The sequence below is a fragment of the Spermophilus citellus genome (assembly GCF_964194105.1).
Source record: "Spermophilus citellus genome assembly, chromosome: 1".
Classification (NCBI taxonomy): Eukaryota; Metazoa; Chordata; class Mammalia; order Rodentia; family Sciuridae; genus Spermophilus; species Spermophilus citellus.
The window spans coordinates 151,284,037-151,309,391 of record NC_138182.1 but is presented as its reverse complement, the minus strand read 5'-3'; the positions used below and the strand labels follow the sequence as shown (position 1 = coordinate 151,309,391).

Sequence of the window (25,355 nt, the reverse complement as noted above, 5' to 3'; positions counted from 1 at the left end):
GGTCAAAAAATATCCTTTGAAGACATAATTTTAAATTTGTGTAGAAAAATAAAATAAAATTGGTGTAGAACACTCATGTATACATATACCCGAGCTTAACAGATTAAACTTAAATGTGCATGCTAAAACTGCCAGGACAACTTTCAATAAAAAGAGGTGGGGAGGATTAAATGGATTAAAGTTCATATAAGAACTCTAAGCAAACTAGGAAGGAAAGGGTACTTCCTTAAATGCACATCTATACAATCTATTAATCCAAAAGATGTAAAGAAAGGAGAAAGAAATAGAAAATGTAAAGGAGACAAATAAATAGTGTAACAGAAGGCAGTAAGAGCAAATCCTTATGTATTAATAAGCTTAATCTTTTAATTTTTTTTAAAGAGAGAGAGAGAATTTTTTAATATTTATTTTTTGGCAGACACAACATCTTTGTTTGTATGAGGTGCTGAGGATTGAACCCAGCGCCGCGCATGCCAGGCGAGGGCGCTACTGCTTGAGCCACATCCCCACCCTCAATCTTTTAATTTTTAAAAATTCCAGTTTCTTGTAAATTTCAAGAATATGCCCCAAATTCAAGGGTAAAATAATAGAAAAATATATATGTGATAAATATCACATAGCTATTTAGATGGTTCCCAACTTTTGATGTTTTGACTTACATTTTCTCAACTTTATAATAGGTTTATCAGGATGTAACTCCATCTCAAGCCAAGCAGCATCTTCATTAATGTCAGACAAAAGAGATTTTAAAGCAAAAAGGAAAAAGGAATCTACGACCAAAAGCATTAGTAGAGATAAAAGACTAACTCCACAACGATAAAGTTTCAGTTCATCAGGGATATGTCAGAAGTCTAAACTCTGGGTAAAATAGGGTCAAAATACGGAGGCAAAGTAATCAGAAAGGTGAATGAATAGTCTTTTGTGCTTTCACTAGAATAGAAGAAAGGATAAAAATAACTGAAATCCAACATTAGAAATTAGAAAAAGAACAACAGAATAAATCTAAAAAAAGTCAATGGAAGAAAATGGTAAAGATTGAAGAAGAAATAAATGCAATAGTAAAGAAAGCTGCAATATTCAGAAATAACAGTCAGAAGCTTTTTATTTGAAGACTAATAAAATTGATGAATTTTGGAAATACTGATGAAGAAACAAAGAGAAATACATAGCAAAGGATATTAAAAATAAATCAATATGGATGTGAAGAAATGTAAGGGATAATTAAAGAAGTATTATCTATGTATAACTTTATAAGTGTGAAAGCTTAGGGGAAATGGGCAAATTCTTGAAAGAATATAAATTATAAAATGGACTTATGAGATATAAAAATATAAGCAGTCCTACAACCACTAAAACAACAACTAGAATAAACATAGAAACAAGAAAAACCTTGGATCAGTATATAAAACCTCAAATAACAAATGAGGCTCAGTGGTAAATTCTATAAATGCTCCAAGAACAGGTACCCCAATATTTCATATAGAATAGAGAATAAGGAAAGAGAAACAGAGTAGTCAAGAATAGTGTCAGAAAGGGAAATAACAGATTAATTTCACTCATGAATACAATTGCAGAAATCCTAACCAAAACATTAGCACACCAAATCTAGCCATATTTGAAAAAAAAATAATGGCTTCATTTATCCAGTTTTTTGTATATTAGAAATGCAAGGTTGATTCAACGTTAATTCAAAAAATTAATATGAATAATCACTTAAAAGTTTAAAGGAGAAGAGAACATAAGAGTAGTAGGGTCCAGAAAAAGAATTTGATGAAATTCAATAACCATTCATATAAGAACTCTAAGCAAACTAGGAAGGAACAAGGTACTTCCTTAAACTGATAACGCGCATCTAAAAAAAAAAATCCAATAACAAACATCATGCTCTTTTGTAACTGGTTAAAAGCATTCCTATTAAAGTCAGGACAAAAGAAGGATGTCAGCTATCAACACTTCTATTTGACTTTGTACCAGAAGTGGTAGCACAATAAGCAAGAAAAGCAAATTCTATTGGATCAGGCAGAGTTATTCTGCAACAACTAACACTCTCAATATTTCAGAGACTTAAAATGATACAGTAAAGTCTATCTACCTTTCCTGTCCATCTCAAGTCAGTTCTTTTTTTAATATTTATTTTTTAGTTGTAGTTGAACACAATACTTCATTTTTACTTATTTTATGCTGAGGATGGAACCCAGGAACTCACACATGCTAGGCAAGCCCTCTACCACTGAGCCACAACCCCAGCCCTCAAGTCAGTTCTATTTTATGACTACAATGGAAATAAAAAGAATAAGCCTTGGAAAGGAGGAAACAAAACGTAATTATTTGCAGATGATGTGCCTGCCTACATGAAATCCTCCAAAGAATGGTGACACATTAATATAATTAGCAAGGTTTTACAATATTGTCAGATATAAAATTGGTACATAAAAGTAAAGTAATTTTGGGGCTGGAGCTGTGGCTTAGTGGTAGCACACTTGCCTGGCATATGTGAGGCATGGGTTGATTCTCAGCAATGCAAATAGATGATTAAAATAAAGGTCTATCAATAACTAAAAAAATATTTAAAAAGTAAATTAATTTCTTATACCCAAAACAAACAGATAGAAAATACAATTACTAGATATGAAAATTGTGGTATATATATATGTATATTAAGAATTGTAATGCAAAAAAGTCTATGTATAATGGCATAAATTGATGTGAACATACTTTATATACAGAGATACAAAAAAATTGTGCTCTATATGTGTAATAAGGATTGTAATGCATTCCACTGTTGTCATGTATTTAAAAAAATAATAAAATCAATAAAAAAGAAAATACAATTACTACATAGTTGAGATAATGAGCAATTATGGAAGCCTGTGCTTATTTATTTGAGAATATGCACTCTTTTTGAACATCCAGAAATATAAAATCACATTTTAAAATAATCTGTGAAAATAGGTTTTTTTCATATGCAGTAGTAAAAGTATACATAAGGCACCTGGGGCAAAAGTCTAACAAAACCTGTGTAACCCTTTTATGGAGAAAATTATAAGCCATTTTAAAGATATATAATAAACCTAAGTAAATAGAAGTACATACTATTTTTAAGGATTGAAAAAGTCAATAACATAAATCTGTCAATTCTTCTCAAATTGATCCATATTTAATATAGTCTAACACAATCTTGGTAGGACTTTTCATATAATTTGACAGATGATTCTAAAATTTAAATGGAAAGGCAAAAGGCCCCAAATAGCCACGCCATTCTTCAAGAAGAACCTGGGGAATTTGCTTTACTGAACATGAAGACTCATCGTCACGCTATAGTGAAGAAGACAACGTGTACTGACACAGATCAGAGGATCCTGAAGGAAAAGTTTAGTAAATTTAGGTGGAGCTTAAGAATGCTTGTTCATTAAAAGCCATGGTAATGAGAATGAGAAGCGAAGAAAACAACTAGAAAAATAAAAGGTTTAGTATCTAGGACATATTTCAAGTAAAAACAAAAACCAAAAAAATTCCTTAACATTTTTAAGAAAATTCACCAGTAGAAAACAGGCTAAAAATCAGAGATGGGGTATATCACAAAAGAAGGAAATGGAAATGGCCAGAACAGGTGAAAAGATACTCCATTTTCCAAACTTAAAAGTCTGACAATTTCAAGTGACTGAAGATGTGGAACAAGAATACCTCCCTACTGGGAGGTAAGTGGATACCTCACCTGGCATTACCTGGAAAGGCTGCCCGCGTGCCTACCCTGTGACATAGTAATTCTCCTCCCTAGGTATGTGGAAGAGCAATAGTCCTCAATGTGTTCTCAACAGACTTCTCGGGGTCCCTGGTATACTTTCTGGGGAAAAGTATTTTCATAATAATTTGATCATATTCTTTTCCCCACTGTGTTGAGGTCTGCCCTGATGGTGCAAAAGCAATGGTGGGAAAAATTGCCCAGCAAAAGAGGGGGGGGAGTGTGACTTATGGATGTCCTTAAAGAGGCAACACTTTCAAGTTCTATTCAATCTCAGCCCGTGAGTACATGTTTCTTATTCAGTGTGACAAAATGGGGCATCAGTACCGAGCACTTTCGCTGTATACTCAAGTGTGGGGTTGTCTTGAGGGCAGGACTTGGCTCATCCATGCACTGAATTGGCCATTGTTTCCACTGAATTCTGTTTTTACTTAAAAAAAAAAAAAAAAGACTAACAGACGAACTCTATGAGACAAACTCTCATTCTCCAGATTTCAGTATTTGGCTGATATTTTCTTAAAAATGAACAAAATGAACCTGTCACTTCAAGGAAAACAGATCCCAGTATTTGTTGCCAGTGATAGAATTCAAGATTTCAAGAGAAAATTGGGAACTTGTAAAACATGTATCTGCTTCTGTGGCTTGACAGCCTCTCAATATTTACATACTCTTTTTTTTTTAAAGACACCTTTTAAACAACACTCTTTTTTTTTTTTTTTTTTTTTGATGGTGCTGGGGATCAAGCCCAGGACCTCTCGCATGCTCAGCATACATTCTACCACTAAGCTACACACCAGTTCCAGACATTTTTTAAAATTATGAGATCAGGAGTGTATACATACCTTGTTCATCACTCTACCCTTTTCTCTTGATATTAATGAATGTGATTTTAAAGTACTATACAATAAAATGTGCCAACATTTGGAAGATCTGCCTAACTCAATGTTTCCTCATATTCTAAATGATCAATGTATGATGTTATAAAATCATACCCTCACGATGCAAGATGTAATGGATGTCATAGCATTCAGAAAGATCATTGATAATATTTTCAGATGTCACATTATAATTAATCTTTAAAAACTATTACTGGCTGAGTTTTAGTGCAGTATCTAACAAGAATATTCACAATTATCTGAAAAGGCTGTCAAATACTCCTCAATTTTCCAACTACATATCTGTGTGAGATTATATTTCCTTAAACCAAGAGACTGAACACAGAAGCAGATGAAAGAAATAAGCTGTCTTCTATGAAGTCAGACATTACAGAGATTTGTAAAAATTTTATAAAACAACATCACTTTTCAGGAATTTTCTATTGCAGAAAATGCATTTTTTAAAATAAAATATGTTACTTGTGTCACCATGCAATGGGTTATTGTATTTGTGAGTAAATATTTTAAAAGGAAATCAGTTTTGGGATTGGGAGTCTGGCTCAGTAGTAGAGCACATGACTATCATGTACAAGGTCCTGGGTTTGAAAACCAGCACTACAAAAAAAAAAAAAAAAAAAGAAGAAGAAGAAAGAAAAAGTAATCAGTTTTAATTGCTAATATGATAGTGATAGAAGTAATCAATCAACCAAAAGTTCTTTGGGGTCTTCAATAATTTTTAAGAATATAAAGGGATCCTGACCCCAAAACATTAGAGAAGTGGTGCCCCAGAGAAAATGTTCACTGGTGTATCCAGGGAAACACATGTAAGAATGCTCATAGCAATATAATTTATAATAGCAAAAAGAAGGAAATAAGACAACTGTTCATCTACAATTGGGTAGGATAAATAAATGTCATGTGTAATCTTGATGTATTTCACAATAAAAAGGAAATACTTGTAAATGGCCAAACAACACACACACACACACACACACACACACACGCTCAAAAAGTAGCCAAGTCTCCTTCCTGTTCCTATGCCCTCAGTCCCATGGTCCCATGGTTGTCCTCCCCATTTTAGAGGTGATTTCTGCACACGTGTGAGCTTTGATGTATCACAAAGCCTTCTTTTTTTGTTGTTACACAAATGGTCACATGCCCTGTTTGTCACTCTACCCCTTTCTCTTGCTGATTGGATAGATGGATCTTGATGACTGCATACTTGTGGGCAGCTTTATTTTTTTTTATACTTGAAAGCATTCTACTGATGGATGTACTATACTTGTTAAGTCAGTGTCCACGGGTGATAAAGTAATTATTTGCTTCCAGTCTTTGACCATGACAAATACTATGTACCCCAAATACCTTTGTATATGTTCATCTTTGTGTTACATGAATGTGTAGATAAATTACTAGCTGTGGAAAGTTGGACGGAAGATGTACATTTACTTATTTGGTGCTGGGGATCTAACCCAGGGTTTCATGTGTGCTAGGCAAGTGTTCTACAACTCAGCTACATCCCCAGCCAAAGGAAGGACATTTTTTTTTTGTACAAGGTATTGAACCCAGGGGCACTTAACCACTGAGCCACATCCCAGCCCTCTTATAATTTTATATTTTCTTTAAAGACAGGGTCTAACTGAGTTGCTTAGGGCCTCACTAAGTTGCTGAGGCTGGCTTTGAATGCGGGATCCTCCCGCCTTAGCCTCCTGAGCTGCTGGGATTACAGGCACGCGCCACTGCGCCCGGCAAGAAGGACGTTTAAATTGTTGATCTACGATTGCTTATTTGCTCTCTAAAGCCTTGCGACAATTCCATCTGCTACCAATGGTGTAGGAGAATGCCGCTTTCCTACATATCCCCAATATGTCTATCCTACTATGTGATCTTTGCTTATCTGAAGGGTGAAAATGCAATCACGTACTACAGTATTTAGTTTGTACTTCTTTTATTAGGTGTGAGAGTACAAGACAGAATGTTTTCAGTTTTGGTTGGGATTTAGCCAGTTGTTAAGCACCAGGGACCCTCTGGTTGGGCTCCTAGAAGGGAAGGACTGGCTCAAAATCCAGGTGTGGGGGACGGTGTCCTGAGCGCCTTCTTCCCTTCCTTTTCCCGCAGCACCTACCACCCGCGCTTCCCCGACTGGCCGCTGGAGGGCATCAGCGCCCATCGAAACGCACAGCAAGGGTCCGCGCGGTCCTGGAGCGCGCCGGGGCTCCCTCCGCGATCCTCCCTTCTCCCCACCCAGGGCACGTCTAGCCTTCTAGGCTTCCCCAAGACTCGGGACTATGGAGGTCTCAGCTGGAGGCGCGTGAGTGAGTGGGTAGGACTCCTCCAAAGCCCCTCCATCCCGCTCTGGGTTCGCCCCTACCGTGGCCGCCACACGATGGGGGCGAGGAGGGTCATTGCTGGGACAGCTTGTCCAAGAGCTTTCTTTCTACCTTTGTACTGGCCAGAGGGTCCTTGTTCACAAAAGCCTGGACAAACTCCTCAGGTCCGATGTGTCGCAGTCGTTCCTGCATCAGAAGGGAGAAGGGTCGGAAAAACGGAAGATTTGGGGAAGAAGGGCTTGCTGGGGGTGTGGTAGGATGGGTGCTCCTGCCTGACTCCCTGACCTTCTGCCCCCCCACCCCCCATGAGGATCTGTTTGCAGTCACCCTTCACATGGGGGCTTACAGATCCTGTTTTGGGTTGTCACAGAGTTCAACACCATCCCTGAAGGAGAGATCCCCTCCTTTCCCAGTTCATGGAGGAGTGGGTGAAGGAAGCAATGTACCAGGCTCAAAATCAGGTTATTGAAATGACCAGCTCTTTGGGTGGGGAAGGGAGGGCCGGAGACCTGGTGGCCAGGCATAGTATCTGGGTCAGAACTAAACCCTGGCTCTGTGCCTTCTGCTTGTGAACTCTGGCAAATCATGTAACATTTCTCAACCCTGCAGGGCAATGGGAAGTGCATGTAAGCACTATGGCGAGTATAGAGTGCCATAATGGTGGAGGTGTAGAAAGGAAAAAACCCACTCCCCTTGTTCCTCTTTCTTTGGCTGGGCTAGGCATTCCCTTTACCAGTAGGTAAAAAGCTTGTGGAGCTGCTCTGGAAAGCTGAACAGGGAGCAATGAGTCTCTGTGAGCCCTGATGGGGAAGTCACTAGTTCTGGAAGGATCACCCAAAAGGTGGTATCAGAGCTGAAATGTGAACCCAGTTCTTTCATTCTAGAGCTAAATCCTCAGGCCAGAGGCTGACACCTCCAGCCTTCCTGTTCTGGGCCCCAGAAGTGTTGGGAAACTGACTCCTCCAGGATAGTCTCAGATGCTGACTGCCTGTGCTGTGAAGGGCCTGACCCAGGGTTATCCTGAGACCAAGTAGGGAGGGCAGAGGGGTGAGTGGTGGCCCATCAATTGGGTAGGATTCCCAGTTGTTTCTTGCCTTGGGGAAAGAGCAGCATTGCCTGCTTACCAGCTCCACGTGGGTCAGCTGCTGGGCCAGTGTGTAGGGATCGCTACAGATGCCAAGGAGCTCCCTATGGATGGAGGCTGGTGGCTTGGTTCTGTAGGAGATGGGCTTGTCAGCACCCATGAAGCCTTCAGATCCCTGGCCCAAAGCTGCAAGCTTCTGGTGTAGGGCCTGCAGGAGCTGATGCATCCTCTTCCGGTAGGCCTGGTGGGGCATGGGGGGAAGGTAAGAAGGGGTACTCAGGTCTGAATACCCATCTTTACCTTTGAGGTGGACAGGGTCCATTAGGGCTCTACAGAAAAGGCCAGATACCAGCAAATGTGCTGGGACCTGCCCCCAATCTAAAATAGGATCAACTCCAGGCATGTGGGAGCTGGGGTCAAGTGAAGGCCATTTGGGGAGAAAGCTCCAGGATTACTGGTGGGAACTGAGAAGAGCACATATCAGGGAGGCCAGTGGGGCTCAAAGCACCCTGTCTGGGCAGCTGGGCAGAGTGGGGTGTGTGCTGCCAGGGAGCTGGAGGAAGGAAGGAGGAGAGGAAGGAAAACATGGAACAGATCCTGCCCTGGATAACTGTCCTTTGTCTTGGCTTTAAGGGTGACCCCTTCTAAATCTTAAGCCCAGCTCAGAGAGAACTTCCTGACCAGCCTCACTGCTATCCTCTACCCTGGCAGTATTCTGTAACGCTCTATGTGACTTCTTTTATAGGATCACTATCAGGGATAATCAGGTTTGTTTATTACCCACTTCCCCCACAACCCCAGAATGACAGTTCCAGAGAGTCAGGGAATTCTGTGTTGTCTTCTCTATGTTATCAGAGTCTGTCCCAGTTCTGTGAATGCAGTGGGTGCTCAATAACCTACCAACAGAGTCCCTTCACCATTCAGCTCAGACAGATGGATTCCTGCTCTGGACCATGCCATGGCCCTTCTTCCAGGGTAGGCCAAGGGGAACCTACCCTTCTACACCCAAGGAAAAAGTGATCAATTTTTCCCTTCAGAGACCTCTATTTCTAAAGAAAGATACCAATAGCCTGGCTGGAAGAGAAATATCCATATATCCCCAAGGGTTTGGATCAATAACCCATAGAACAGGCCCCTGAGCTCATGAGCCTGTAGGAAATGTCACTCCTAGAGAAACATGCAATTCCCTATGAACCAAGGATTTGGGTGCTAGCAGAAGAGAGCCGAGTTCATGGCCTCCCAGCAATGATGAAACATCAACTAGACAAACCGGGACCAGAAGTCTCAGAAAACAATAGGCTAGTGAATAGTTGGTATAGTCAGGTAATTTAAGAAAGTAAAGATGAATTTTTCTTCATGCTATTTTGAAATGCACAAACCCAGTGACATTTTGTAGATGCAGTGTCTGACTTACTGGGCTGTGAGTGGCTTTGGGCCTCAACAGTTCCTTGCAGTCTCTTAGGGTTTAATGAGTGCTGCTGATGTCTGAGGTTTGTTGGTGCCCAGTGCTGTGGTGATGGTGAGGCTATCCTCTCTGGTCCGTGGAACTACTTCTCTGTGAAGCAGCCATGGGTGGCTATGGCAAAGCCTCAGGATACAGGGGACAGGATAAGAGCCCACTTAACCTGACTAGCCTCACTGCTGCCCTCTACCCCTGGCAGTTAATCCTAATCTTAACTCTAATCCTAAACCTAACCCAAACTCCTAGAGCTACAGGGGTCAAACGCAGAAGGTGTCCACTGGTTATATGGGAAATAACCTGCTCACCAAAGGAATGGCCTCTCTCAGCAACACTGCACCAAAAGTGTAATAAAATGCTGCCTTGTAGGTTCTCATTGAGTTCTGGGAAGATGGTTAAGTTACATGCAGCATGGCCAGCCCTGGTGACACAGTCACTTGTGAGCCCTGACATTTCCTTCCAGTTTCCAATGCACAGCCAGTGTCTCCTGAGTGGCTACACCATTCATCATGTCTCTTTGCTTTCTGGTTTCACCCTCTATGACATCTCAACCATTTTGTCTCCTCTACAACCCTGGGTCCCTTTGTTCCCATAGTCCCATAAGGGAGGAATTATCACTCTTCCTTTTATAGAAAGAAACATAAGGTTCAGAGAGGTTAAGTAATTTGCTCAAAGATATGTAGCTCTGAAAATACCCATGCTCATCTCATGACCTTGTGCATAGCACTTTATTTCATTTAATTCTTTCCCTGTGTGAGAAATCTTTTATAAACACAATGCTAGGGCTGGGGGTGGAGCTCAGTGGTAGAGTGTGTGTTTGGCATCCCTGGAGACCCTGAGTTGGATTTCCAGAACATATACACAAAACAAAACAAAACAAAACAATAATGAGCAAATGTTTTTGGAGCAAAAGATATAATCGTCTTGATTTGGTTACAACTAATTTATAGAGAGGTGGAAGTGTGTGAGGGCACAGAGGAAACAAGTTTGTCAAAGTTTTGATAACTGTTGAGTATAAGTGATGGGTACAGAGGAGTTCATGGTTACTCTTCTTTATGCTTGGGTATGTTTGAAATGTTTCATGGAAGTTAAAGAATAATTCTCATATGCCCGAATTTGAGGAACAATTTGCCTCTCATTGTAGCTCATAATTACTAAGTGCTGAAATAACTTCAGACCTCCTTGCTGCCAAGTTGCATAGTGGCAGTGGTGAATGTCTCTGGTTTACTGATGAGAAAACTGAAGCTCAGAGAGGCAAAGTACCTTGCCCAAAGCCACACGGCTGTGGTTTCTGAGACTGGATCTGGGCTCAAGTAATATGATCTAAATCCCCTGGCTCTGAGCCCTACGGGACTGACTCACAGTCTGCTTCATTGCCTGTGTGGTGCTGGGAGGGGAACAACCTGCCACCCACCAGTAAATATCCAGCATAGAGAACCAGTGCAGAGAGGACATCCTCTTTAGATTGGATACCTTCTGTGGAAGAGTGACTTGGGGACAGTGAAGACATAAGGAAGCATTCCTGGCTTAGGCCTGGGGGTATGGGATAGAGACCAGGGAACTCCCATTCTGGTCCACACCACATAGCCTTGGGGATAGGCCTGACACTCTCAGAATGGTGAAGAGGCCATGGCTTCCCAAGGAAAACCAGCTTGTCCCCTAGCACCTGAGACAATGTCAGGCAGGTCAGATAAGGGCAAATAACCCTGTCTCATCATATGATTCAGATCTCACTGCTGCCAAAGAAATCTTGGAGGGAGTGGGGATGAAGCAGAAGATAGAGCTCCCACCTCACTTACTCTGCTCCATCCATCTCCCCACCATCCCTTCTCTACCCATGTGCTATCATCCACCTTCCCTTTCAAACAGTTACCACTGTACCCACAGGTCCATCAGTTTACTCATCTATCCTTCCTACTTCACCCACTCACTCACTCATCCATCTACCCATCCACCCACCCACCTATCCACCACTTACCATCACTTATCATAGTCCTGTACCCATCTCTTCCTGACTCATGTGCTATCACCCACCTCCCCCTTTATAGTTACTTACCCACAGGTCCACCAATTTACTAATCTATTCTTCCTCCTACCTTTCTATGTTTATCCATTCACCCCCTTCATTCACCTTTCCACCCATCTATCCATTCACCTACCCATATATCCTTCCCCCCTTTTCATCTCCCTTCCTTCCATCAATTTTTCCACATTCATTCACTCCATTAATCCACCTGCCTATGCAAATTACCCAAGTACCTATCCTCCCCTATATCCATCCATAAAAGCACCTAACTGTCCACCAAGTTAGCCAGCATCCCTCTTCCCTGCTTCCACTCTCTCCTTTTCCCATCCATCCAATCAGCAACTCTTCCCTGACCTTTTTCTGTTCTACATCCTAAGCCATGTCCCATAATCCTGAGATGGATTAAGCATAGAGGCAGGAGGGAGACCTCTGTGGCATAGGCCCAGGATATGGGCCCTGCCAGGTGGCCTGGTGGGTCACAGACCAACAGCCTGACTATGCATCCACAAGAACCCATGAGTAGGTCTTCCCTTCTTGGCCACCTGATGCCATCAATGAGAGCAGGGCACAGAGAGGTCAAGAAACCAGTCCTGGAACCAGAGGCCTGGATTAGCTCATAGCCCCTCAGTACCTGATTCCTTGATGGGTCACAAAGGGGCTGGTTTTATAGCATGCAGTATGCAAAGCTGGGAGATCAGGGGACCTAGGAAGCCACGGGAAACAGGTTCAGGCCTGGATATGAGGGTGCGGAGAAGGCAAAGTGACTTCCACCCAGGCTTGCCCACCTCATCACAGGGGGCTATGCGGCCCACCACATCCTTTAGATGCCCAATGGTTGATTCCTCCTGGAAGTCCCGCGGGAAGGTCTCTGTCCACTCGGCCAGTAGTTGGAGCAGTTTGGGGCCAAACTTCCGAACACGGGCCTGCAAGGCAAGCAGAGGGGCAACAGGGATAGGGCACTGGGATGGGAGTGGGGAGGCCTAGGCTGCACTATGGGGGAGCAAGAGGGGAAAGATATTTTGGGGCCAGACTACCTCTTGATTTTGCTTTCCTGGCATCCCTTCTCCTTTTTTATGGTGACAGCATCTCAATTTTCCCTTGGAGCCTTCCCCTCATTCAGGCACACTGTGTTCTAGAACAGCCGGCTTTGCCCCAGGGGTGGAACCAAATCAGTGCTGGCCAATCAGAGCAGAAAACACCCTCTTATGGAATAAGTGGCTCACAGGTGGGCATGTGACCTAAGCTAGGTCAATGAGATTGGGACTTTTACTGGCCTGTGGAGAAAGGGGCTAGTTCTTGAGATTAGAAGGTGTCCCTGCTGATAGAGGCCGTGTGTCACCACGCAGGAGAACCTGCAGGAGCTAGAATGAGGCCAGCAAACCCAGAGAAAAACCACAGCAGAGGATCAGAATGAGGAAGATAAGGTTTTAATGCTGTCATTTAATCCTCTGGAGGCAGCAGTACCGGAGACTTGGCAGTTAAATGAACCCCTTGCCTTAGGCCAGTTGAAGCCGAGTTTTTGTCATCATCACAGTACAACCTAACTGACATGCATATAAAGAGTGACAGCAGGCAGGATCAGGCCAGTAACAGAGGAAAGATGTGAAGAACCATGGGAAGGCTGGGCTATCAACAGACGTCAGAGAGCAGGGACATGGAATTGAGTGTAGTGGGTGAAGGAAGTCTAGTGGAGGCCATAGGACCATCCCAGTTCACAGAGAGCAGGAATACTATTCACTGAGTTTTGGAAACCCAGGACTGGGTTCAATGTGAGCTCAAGGGTTTCCACAGAGCCCTGGAAAACTGCATAGCAGAAAAGGCCTTGGCTCTGTCCTTTTAGGGCCTGGACTTCAGACAAGTGAGAAAGCCCAATAGGCTTCTTGTCAGGAGAATAGGGACAATCACTGCCTCCCCGAGAGGTTGATTTCAGAGGCTCCCTGGTCTTCCAGCCCCTCACCTTGTCCAGTACCGGTTTGTCCAGCTGCTGCTGCTCAATACATAGGTGGCAGACCCTGGCCAGGAGCTCCCGAGGCTCGATGAAGAGGCGAGAGCTCAGTAGAAAGGTGAAGATATAAGCTTTCTGCAAGAAAGATGGCACAAGCACAAGAGGGCATGGAGGGAGGACATATTTCCAGCCTGTTCCACCTCGCCAGGCCCAAGGTCACTCCCAGCCCTGCTGCCTGCTCCACTCGTAAGTGAAGGAGAGAGCCTCCCTTCTTCCTTCCCTGCTCCCCTTCCTCCCCCTGGGTGGCTCACCCACCTCTGGGTAGTAGTCAGCTGTGGGTACCAGGTGCTGAATCAGGGTGTCCAAAGAGGCTGAGGATGGTGCTCCATCCAGGAAGGGCTGCCCAGCCTGCTCGCCATCGATGGGCTCTGTAGGGGGTGGGCTGAGTCTGCCTGGGGTGACCATGTCGGAGGTGCTCAGGGTCCGGGGCATGCCTGCCTGCAATGGCAAGGAGCAATTTGGGGTGCACCTGAGCGGGGAGCCTAGGTTCCCTGGGTTCCAGGCTGGAAGGACTCTGCCTTCCATATTCACCTCTGTGTGATCTCTTAAATCCAGTGATCGCTTCCTGGGCAGGCTGCCAGGGCCCTCCTACCTCATAGTACAGCATCTGTTCTCCTTGTTAAACCCTTCAACTCTCCCCCAGGAGCCAAACACTTTCTTTTCTATTTCCAGTTTCTCTCCCTGAAGGTTGCTTTTAACAAGTCTTGTATAATCAGCATATTTTCTCCTGCTGCTGGCTGCAAAGATTGGTTCAAAGCCTGGTCAAAATTTGGGGGCTCAGGCACAACCCCAGAACTTCTTTGGCACTTGGAAGCTCTCTTTCCTCTGGGGCCCCTGAGCTGGTGTCACTATTAAGGACTAGGAAAGTGGGAAACAGCATTGGAGAGTCTATTATGCCTGAAGTTGCTCTGTGGACTTTTCCATATGTATACCTATTTAAGTTGGGGTTCTCTCAGGTACATTCAAAACCATTGCCCTCTGTAGCCTGGAATCCCAGCATTTTTGTGATTTAGACCAGCTGACCCATCCAGCATCTCCTCCGACAACCCTCCATTACATGCTGCTGGCACCAGCCACATACTCTATTACAATGCTTTCTCCAACTCTGAGCCACTATACACATGGTCCCCCCTGAAGGGTGGCTTTCCTATCATCTTCTCTCTTCCATCCCTCTAGACGTGGTTGAAATGCTCCCTTCTTAGTTGGGTCTTCTCTGCTTCCCTCAGTGTCCCCTTGTCCCGGGGTGATTCCTGTCCTCTGATTGGCATCGGTGGACTCTCCCTGTTAGCCTTGTCGGAGGTCTGAGGCACTGCTTTTCTGGACCTGACCTGGAGATAGGTCAGCTGTGGCTGTTACGCTGTCATCTTCATCCAAACCTCCTTTAGACAAAGACCAGAGCGTATCCTCTGTGACCTGGCTTCCCTATATTCCATGTTCAGGAAGCCTGTGTTTTCCCTCTGAGTCTCTTCCACACCTTCCTGTAGGCTGGTCTTCCTTGAAAGGGAAGAGGCCTTCATGGTGACATGTCTTGAGCAAGCCTGTGACGGTTCAACCAGTCCCCACCCTAGATGTCGGGGTCACCCCTACATTCTCAATCACAGAATCCTGTGAGCTCACCACAGGACTCACAGTGTCCCCTGCTTGACCTGTCTCTTCTGCCCCCAAAGCAGACCCTAATTAATTTCTGTCTCTTTTAGCCCCTGAGTGACTCTGACCAAAAGGTAGAGACAGAAGGACATGGGAAGTCAGAGATGATATAGGGGATCAAAGGGAACCCCTCAGAGGACTGTCCCATGGGCCTGTGGTTATGAGAGGAACTGGGACTGGGCTACAGCATGGGGAGGGCTTGGCATCTGTGTGATGGCATTCTCACAGTCCTGACCCTGGTGACAATCACAGCTTTATTTTCACATTCCCCAGCTAAGCTGTAAGCATTCAGTTTTCAGCTGATGAAACTAACATTTCACAAAATCACCTCCTGTCTTTCCCAGTGGGGTGGCTGATGCATATGTGGGCACATAGGGAGCTGCAGATGCTCAGCGGGGAGTGGTGGCCAGCTCTGCAGCGTGCTCTGGCTCTGCCTCATGTTCAGAGCTCAGTGCCTGAGTAATTCCACAGGACAGAACATTCATCAGCTGTCAAGTTCTGTTCCATCCCACCAGTTGCCTGACACTTCTTTCCAGTGCAGCATCGAGCCTTCCCCAGATCCCAGTCCAATTTTCTCAAAGATAGATCAGCCAGTACTGGGGCTAGAAGTGAACTGGGAACTTCTCTGCAGGGCAGGGCAGGGCAGATGGTGGAAGGAGCCAGAGAGGGGCCCTTCTGAGTAAGAGTCCTTCAAGAAGTGACTCTGAAAGCTCTCAGAGTACCTTGGGGGCTGGCCTGGAACCGGGCGCTCTATGCAGGGCACTGGGCACAATGGATGGGGTTGGGTTGGTAAGGATGGTTCTCAGGCTCAGCTGTGCTTTGGAGCAGCTAGATCAGCCTGGGGACTGGGGTTGAGAGTTGCAAAACCATCATGACCCATAGGGATGCCTAAAGAGGGGACGGGCTGCTGGGAGCCCTCTGACCTCCAAATACCCATTGTGTCTCCAGCTGGTCCCAGGCCTGAGTTTCTTCTGCTTGTCAGGGGTATTGCATACATGCATGGAGGGACTCCTGGCACCGTTCTAGGCACTGGGGGTCAAAGCACAGCCTCATGGGGCTGGTGAAGGACAGCTGACAATATACAGGCAAAGTTATGCATAGAGACTGTCCCATGGGGCACATGCTCTTTCAGGAGTGGCAACTTTCTGGTTGTGGTTGGATGATCTCAGGAGACCATTCAAGAGAAAATGAGATAAGAGCTGCCACTACTGGAGATCAGGGAGAATGCAGAATGATGGGGTGCATCATGTTCCCCTGTGCAAAAACACAGCCAAAGAGGCCTGTGGAGGTGGAAGTCTCAGCCCAATCCCTCTTGTACTTGCTTTCATTAGTTTTGGACAAGGACAAGGAAATATAAATATATATAGTCCCCCTCTTTATTATACAAAAAACTAGCACAGAATCCACACTGTCCTGTGCTGGTCTCTTTCCATTAACAATGCATTTGGGAGATCTTTTCATAGCAGGACAGGAGATTTTTTTTTCTGCCTCATAATATTCCATTGTTTGAATATCCAGGAGTAATTTTTTAATTTTTGTGATATTAGGGACTAAGTCTAGGATGCTCTTCCCCATCCCTTTTTATTTTTATTTTTTAAATTTTCAGACAGGGTCTTGCTAAGTTTTCCAGGTCAACCTTGAACTTGTGATCCTCCTGCTTCATCTCCCAAGTAGCTGAAATTACAGATGTGCACCACTACACCAGGCATCTGAGAGTAATTTTAAAAGCCAGTGATGAAGTCTGGGGATATGGCTCAGTAGTTGAATACTCGCTTACCATGCTCAAAGCTCTGGGTTTGATCAACAGCACTTAAAAAAATCCGAAGTCAATGATAAAGCAGTTGAAGTGTCCACTGATGGATAAATAAAATGTAGTCTATCCATACAAATGGAATAGTATTTAGTCTTTTTTTTGGGGGAGGGGTTACATCGGATTGAACCCAAGAGTGCTTAACCACTGAATCACATCCCAGCCCTTTTTGTTTTGAGACAGAGTCTTGCTAAGTTGTTTAGGGCCTCGCCAATTTGCAGAGGCTGGTTTTGAACTCATGATCCTCCTGCCTCAGCCTCCTGAGATGCTGGGATTACAAGTGTGAGCCACCATACCTGGCAAGAAAAAAAAATAATAATCAAAATTTTTTATTCCTTCCCAATAGCACGATGCTGGGAACAAAATCTTTAATATGTGGACCTTTGGGGGATACTTAAGATCCAAACTATAGCAATATCCATGAAATAAATAAGACAATAAAATAACCAATGCTGGCAGGCATGTTGGAGTAGCCCCTGAAAACATTACTGGAGGTGAGGTGTACAGTGTCACACTCCCTTTAAATTGTATCAAGATCGATGTGCCAAGATCCTTATGTTCTTAGGTCTTTTCACCCTCATCAAATTCTTGGCAATTTATTCCATGAGATTAACCTAGAGGAAAAAAAGCTCTGGAAAAAATTATTTGCTTTGTATTAATTATAAACAACGAACTCATTCTAGAATGCTGTAAGATGATGAACAAGAACAGACAAGGAGACAATCACACACCCACCAGTGGATTTTCTTTCGCTGTGGAAATTATGGTTATGAACGTCCAGTAATAACAAAGAAAATGGTTATGCATAATGAGATTAAAACAGCAGGAGAGAAAATTGCACAGGAAACAAATGATAATGTTCATGTGGGCAAAGACTGTAATGGGGCACTGACAAATGCATTGTTGACATGCCCTCTGCTTGCCCTGTTACTATTTTAGTGTCATTCATTCAAGCTGAATGCAAAGCCCGGTGCTCAGATGCAGCCTCAGGGATGAAAGACCCCAGGAACACCTGGACATATTTTGGGGCTGTGTGAATGGTGAGTAGGGTTGGGGGTACATGCCCACCCTGTGACAAGGATACCAAGGGGACATTTACTGAGAGGTAATGCCTTGCTCTGGCACAAAACTGAAGTGGCTGAGCCAAGGTTTGAGCTGCGAAGTCTACTTTTTGACCACCCCTGGTGAGGGTCCCCTATGACCAGGGTGAATTCCTTGACGAGCTCAAACACACATCAATGGTCTTGTCCAGGCTGCCCCCTCGTGACTCCCCAGGATCCCAACTCCCCATCCCCCAAGACCCCACACTGGCTTTAATCTTGCTATGCTCTCTAAAAGGAGACTGGCTTGCTCATTGCTACACCCCAGAGGCCTGACCCTGTGCCCAGAACATAGCGTGCTTAGTAAAGATGTGTCATGTTTAAGTGACTCCAGTGATACAGGTAAGAGTTGTTGAAGACAAATTAGTGCAGATGGAGATGAAGGGCTGGCGAACATGCCAGGCATTCAAGCAGTGGGGCCAGTGGGAGGGAGGAGCTGGGGGACCTGGCCCAGGAGAGTTCACAGGGCCATTCCTCTCTGCCTGACCTCCAAATCATCCTATAGCCGCCCCCCTCCTCACCTGTAAGGAAACTGAGGCTTAGAGAGTGAAAGGCAGGTGGCCAGCTCACATGCCAAGTATACCTGGCAGAGATGCAATTTGAGAATAGACAGGTGTTTCTGAGGTCCACTCCTTGTTCTTGCCAATCACTCACATAGCCATTGATGCTTCTGGCCCCAAGCCACAGAGCTAAGAGGACACAGTCAAACTCCTGAATGTGCCCTGGACATGAACAGAGGAGTACATATTAGCTGGCCTTTTGGTTACAACAGCCATCCTGGGACAGGCCAGTTCCCCAAGCATTGTGTTTGGTTCCCCAGGGCCCTGTGCCAAGGTTATCCCACACATAATTTTTTTTATATGGAATGCCTGTCATCCTTGTGCAGGGGCCATGCTAATCTCTGTATCGTTTCAACCTTAGTATAAGTACTGCAGAACCAAGTACCACATGTCATTCTTGAGCTTCCTGCAGCCCCTCCGAGGTTTAGTTCTCTTTCCATCCTAGACCTGAGCTTGGACCCAAATTCGCCCCTCCTAGAGCTTCTGTCTATTTGATTTGCCTTCTTAGCATCCAGTTTTTTTTTCTCTCTGGCTAGACCTTTAGATTTTTGCTTTGGGAAATAATATCATTCTCTGATGAAAAAGCAACTGTCTTGCTGAGAGAGTCAGTGGAGGCACCATTCTTCCCTGGGCAAGAGGTGGGCACCAGCCAAGTCTGGGCCAATAAGATGCCTTCCTGGAAGATCCAGCTGGTGGAGACCTGACATAAGAGCCAAACCTGTGGCAGGTCAGGTGTGGGAGGGGGCTGGAATGGCTTCTGTGTCAGATTTCCCCTTCCTGCCTTCGGTTTAGGCATGCACTTCTGCCCTAGTTTCCCTGCCTACATCTATTCCCATTGCCTAGGTACATGTAGGTCTCCTCATCCTGCATCAGGTCCACAGCCAGAGGTCCTTGGGCTCCTGCAACAGTTAAGGGGACACCTAGCATGGGTTGCCAGGAATTTGGTCACAGAGAAGGAGGTGGACAGAAGGGAGAGGACTTCCATAATTTTCCCTGAAATGGGGGGCATCCTGACCTCCACCAATGCCCAAATGGGATGCTTCCTTCTCTAGGTCATGCTGACAGGCACAGAGCCCACTCTGCTCTTGGACTCTGGCACTGGCAAAGTTTCTGGGACACGATGACCTAAGCCTAACTCCTGTCTGGGAGACTGGAAGAGGTCTACAGGGACAAGAGTATGATGGGGCTGGGGACTGATATGAAGGCACAGCCTAGAGGAGAGCTGGGTTTCTCATTTCCCTGTTTTTGACAGAGATGAAGGTACTAGGAATGTACCTTTCATCTTCATCCAACCATACAAAAACACAGGGCAAGAAAGTGCTAAAGGCTCTGTCACTTCTCCTCAATGTGAGGCTTTTAGAGAGTGGCCTGGGATGTGGTGATGAAAAAACACAGGCTTTGCTGGACTCCCACGGGGCTGATAACATGCCTATACCTTCCAGGTTTAAGGGACACCAGGACTCAACTCTCGTGTTTCTATTCTGACTTTCAGAGTGGCCGGTACAGTTTTCCCTTGATATCCATGGGAAGTGGTTCCAAGATCCCTGTGGATACTAGAATCCATAGATGCTCAAGTCCCTTTTATTTAAAAAAATGTAGTATTGGCTGGGCAGTGATGCACACCTATAACTCAAGTTACTCAGGAGGCTGAGGTTGGAGGTTGGTGAGGTTGAGGACAGCCTGGAAACCTAGCAAGACCTCATCTCAAAAAATAAAAAGGGCTAGGGATATAGTTCAGTGGTAGAGCATCCATGGTTCCATTTTCAATATTGGAAAAAATAAGAGATGTAGTATTTGCATATAACTTACACCTATCCTCTTGTATACTTTAAACCATCTCTAATATATATGATATATATTATAACCACCTTTAATAATATATAATGCAATGTAAGTGTTATGTAAACAGTCATTTTACTGTATTATTTAGGGAAAAATAAGAAAAACATTTGTATTTTGAACAGACACAATATTTTTCTAAATATTTTCTGTCTGTAGTTGGTGGGATCCATGGATGCAGAATTTGCAGATACAGAGGGCTCACTATAATTCTGCTTTTTAAAAAAGCCACCTTGGAGGCCATGCTGTGAGGCATTTCAAAAGTACATTTAGAAATGACATCTCTAGCTCCCAGGTGGCCAATTTATAATCCCCATCCTGCAGGTGGCTGGTCAAGGCAATGTTGTTCTCATTACTTCTTGGGGACTAGAGAGGGCATATTCTCCAGGCAAACTTTCCTGAGTAGGCACTGGGCTAAGCAGGTGGAAGGGACAGAGGCAAAGGATACTGCAGGAGGAGGGCCCTGTGAAGACTACCGTCATGCCAGGAAGACACTCCCCTGAGTTCTAACAAGTGTCCCCACCTGCTCCGAACAGGGAGAAGAGCCAGTGAGATCAAATGACAAAGCAAACATCACACCACCTGCCATAGAGAAGGCTGGGCCCCCAAGGTCAGCTGTCCCCTTGGGAACTCACTGCCTGCCAGGGGCTGGAACTACAATACAGGTGGTAACTGTTCTACCTGCTATCTGAGGCTCTGTGCCCAAAAGACTTGCTGCCTCTGCCCCCCTGGTCCACCAGAATTTCCATGCTGGCTGTGACCCAGATAACCCACTATCCTGCTCATCTAGCCTGCTAGCTGGACTTTCTGCAACCAGGCATCAATAGCTACTGGGAATTATCCCTGCTGAGCTGGCCTTGAAGGTAATAGTAGTCTCATGTTCTGGACTGAATATTGTTGATCCTCTCTGCAACTTGATTGCCATAGTGGCTATGCTGATAGGTGGGGCATTTAGGCTGATTAGATAGTTAAAAGGTATTAATGCCTTTCTCATGGGATTGGATTGGTTACCTGGAGAGTGAATCCTTATAGAATGTGATTTCTCCTCTCCCACACAAACTCATTTGCTCCTTGGCTTGCTACCAGGAATTGAAACAGCATGAGGTTCTTGTAAGAATCACGATTTTAGACTACCCAGCTTCCAGAACCATGAGCCAAAATAAAACTCTATTTTTTTAAATAAATTATCTGTTCTCAGGTATTCTGGTATAGCAACCAAAAAAGAAATAGGACAGCCCACATCTCCAAATCAGAGCTATTCTGCTCTTGCCATAGTATGTGTAGAATTTTAGACATTCTTGCCCAATAATTAGCTTTCCTTTTCCCCATTATATCTTTGTAAAATTTTTGTAATAGGGCTGGGAGCTCAGCTCAGTAGTAGAGTGCGATGCTGGCCTTATAGCTTTACAAATGTCCGGAAGCACCAGGAACTTATGGCCTCTTCCTTCCCCTGCCATGAGAAAGATCTGAGCAGCTTGGCCTCCTCAGAGCTCCTGTTTCAGTCTCCATTCAGTTATACTTTTTCTCTGCAGGGGTCCCAGAAGCTCTCAGAAGAGGCCTGAATTCCTTACTTTATCATAGTGGCCAAGGCAGTAGTGCCCCCTGGGTATGTATCTGATGGCTCAGGGCATCATTGAGGGAGTCACATTGGCATCTTTGCTTGGGACAGCTTCTGCTGCTCTTTCAGGAACAAGGACCATCCCCTTTGTATTAGGGGGTAGGGAACTGAACTAAGGCCTATTTCCAAGGGTCCTGGGTGAAGCACCTGCTTTACTTCCCCATTCAGGTTCTGACCTCCAGGAGTTTTAATTCAAAGAAGAAAAACTCTGTATCATGCATATGTGTCTTCTGTTTTCTATCACTCAGTACTTAAACAACTATATGGGAATGATTGCTCACTTCACAGAGGAACATACCTGGCCCCTGATAGGTAATGTGGGTGGACAAGGTCACTGGTAGGTGATGGACGTCCCTGGATGCCTGGGCTCCCAACTCTAGGTCCAACTCCTGGGCATGGTTCTGTGAAGAAGAATTGGTCATGGTTAAGTAGAGAACAGATATGGCCTGGAAATTCAACAGGGGAGCTGGGATAAGGGGCTGGGAGCTGGGGAGGGCCACCTGAATACTAGGAAACCCCAAAGTGGCCCAGTCTCCAGGGGTTGCAGAGCTCCCTAAGCATGCCCTGTTGGATTCTCATGAAGGAGAAGCTCCAGCCCACAGCTCAGCCCTCCTCACACTTTGCATCAGAACCTTTGACCAGCCCCACTCCCCACACTTGGACCTGGATCATGCCAGTTCATACACAGCTGCTCTGAGCAGTGCAGAGCCCAACAAACTCTGGGGTCCTCCTCTTTCCATTCTGGCAAAGCCTAAAGATGAGGCACATCTTATTGCAGTTTGGGTCCTCTGAAAGTCTCCTCCCTGTTCCTTGGTGTCTGAAGGGATGCTATGAGGGTACTGGGATGTACTCCTGAGCTCACGACCGTGCTTGCCAAGACTGGGAATGAACCTGGCTTTGCCTCTAGGAGGCCACCTGATAGACTTGGTGGGGAGTGGAGCACAGAGCTGAGTTATTTTGGGCTCCAAATGGCCCTCGGTTACCAGCTGACAGATCCTGCTGTTTCCTCACCTCCAGAAGCAGTTTCTGAAAACTCAGGGCCTGACTTGAAGGGACCTGTCCAGCAGAAGTGAACAGCACCAAAGACCCACAGAAGATTGGCAACTGAAAATAGAGCTTTCCACAGAGTGAAAATGTCCTCTTCTTCCCTGGACCACATTCTCAATTATTTCCCAAGACACTTCTAGAAGGAGAGGCACTGGGTCAAAAGATACCATCTCTTTTATAGAAGTTGAGATATACCACCTAATTGCTTCCTCAAGCCATATTGAAGGGATGTTATTTTCAAATTCCTGATGCTTCCTCACTTCCAGGAACCATTTCTCCTCATTGGCTGGGACCCCGGGTAGGGGAGCTAGAGAAGCAGGATGGGTGTAAGTAAACCTGACCAAAGAGTGCAGCATCCCCTCCTCCCCCTGAACAGATGATGCAGGTTATATGATTAAAGTAAATCCCGGGCCTTGTTTGGAGACTAACATGGAGAAATGTCCTTTCAATATTTCCCCCTCATTAATTAAAAAAATAAATCAAACACAAAAGAATCTATAAACACATTTGTAATTTAAATAATAATAAATTATTATTATAACAACTTGGACTTTTGTGACTTACCCAGGCTAAAAAAATGAGCTTTAAAAATCCCTTATGAACATAGATGTGTAACCCATGGAGGGTAGACAGGGATATGTCAGTGTAAGTGTCTCTGGATACCATTTCCTTACTAACTTGTCGTGTTTCCTGTAAATCTCTGTTTTTGGTGATTCAGGTCAGCACTTCTCACTCCCACCCAGGGTCCTACTGAAAGAAGCCATTTGGCTCCAACTAGGGCAGAACAACAGAGAGAGGTCAGCAAAGCCTCCATGGTCCAATAGAGCAAGCACTGCCTTCTGTCTTTGTTTTCTGTTGCTAATAATACAACATCACAGACTGGGCAAGTTAAAAAGAAAAGAGGTTGATTTTGGCTCATGATTCTGGAACAAGACCAAGGGGTTGTATCTGGTAACAATGCCCTTATTGCTGGCAGAGTCCCAAGATGGTGCAGGGCATCACATGGTGAAAGGGAGCGTGTGAGAGTCCTAGCCCAACTGACTTTCACAGAAAACCCACTCTCAAGATAACCCACTAGCCCATGAATCCATTCATTCATTATTGCACAAATGGACTAATCCATTCATGAGGTCAGAGACTCACTCCCTTTTTAAAGGTCTTACCTCTTAATATCTCATAAAACTTCAACATGAGTTTCAGACAGGACAAACCAGTTATATACAAAACATAGCACATTCCATGTGCAGTTGTTCTCTGGGGCCTGCAGATTGATCACCCTCTGCTCCTGGGCACCAGGGTATGTTGCTCTCTTAGTCAAAGGGTTTTTCTCAGGCTGTGGGCAAGGGGAGACTCCCCACTGGTGACAAATCTCCTTTGTTGGTGACATACTTTGACCATTGCTTCACCACCTGGGATCACTATACTCGACTCCCTGAAGTGAGGAGACCTCTGCTCTGCTCATATCTAGACTTCTACCCCAATACCAATTCCAGCATCCCCATCATCCCACACAGGCTTTGCCTCTTGGAAGAAAAAACTGCTCTTCGTTTCAGTTAGTCATATACGATATGCCTATATGTGATAGAAAGATTTAAAAATGTTTTGGAAGCTAAGAAATACAAAATGAACCTCTAGATATAGAAGTGGGGGGAAAAGTGAGTAGAAGAACGTCTATAGTGCTAAGAGTCCTACACCAGCAACAATCTTTACACAGCTTAAGAGCCTGCCTATACAGGCCAGGCAAATCCCTAGTGTAGATTCATAAATGTTTCCTACAAGGGCATCAAGGCATTTTCTTTGCTATGCTGATATTCAGGTTATAGCATCTGTATTTACAACATAGCATAATGTGGCAATACTCAGGAAATGTGTCAGCAGGAGGAATGACAGGAAATTGAGAAAGGGGTACATGCCAGCATTTGATGTGTCCCTGGAAAATTGTGGTTATTGAAGGGAGATGAGGAGGAGGAACATCACTTAAAATAGAGACAATGAATAAAATAAAATACTAATAGCATAAAGAAAATAGAGACAACTTCCCACCAACATTCCCTTTTCCCCTCTCACACAGCCAGCCTGTCCAAGAGCACTGGGGAGGAAGTAGCTGCAAAGAACAGAGAAAAACAGAGATAACTTCGTTGAAACCGGCAGCTACAGGTGTGTGAGCCCCTAGCCTTCCCTCTCCACACATCGGGGAAACCTTAAGGGCCCCT

At 44.6% G+C, this 25,355-nt stretch overlaps 1 protein-coding gene across 1 annotated transcript in view; it reads right to left on the bottom strand.

Moving 5' to 3' along the window:
* The window catches only part of RASGEF1C (RasGEF domain family member 1C), an 89,207-nt gene that overhangs the window by 19,272 nt on the left and 44,580 nt on the right, over positions 1-25,355 (bottom strand). Inside the window, exons 2-10 of the mRNA XM_081305485.1 lie at positions 22,394-22,496; positions 21,489-21,556; positions 18,662-18,800; positions 16,946-17,274; positions 13,777-13,959; positions 13,474-13,596; positions 12,302-12,439; positions 8,072-8,272; positions 7,059-7,133 (exon numbers count right to left, since the gene is read on the bottom strand). Of these exons, the coding sequence (XP_081161611.1) occupies positions 7,059-7,133; positions 8,072-8,272; positions 12,302-12,439; positions 13,474-13,596; positions 13,777-13,959; positions 16,946-16,948 (723 nt within the window). The 5' untranslated portion in view covers positions 16,949-17,274; positions 18,662-18,800; positions 21,489-21,556; positions 22,394-22,496. The remainder of the gene's footprint in view (positions 1-7,058; positions 7,134-8,071; positions 8,273-12,301; positions 12,440-13,473; positions 13,597-13,776; positions 13,960-16,945; positions 17,275-18,661; positions 18,801-21,488; positions 21,557-22,393; positions 22,497-25,355) is intronic.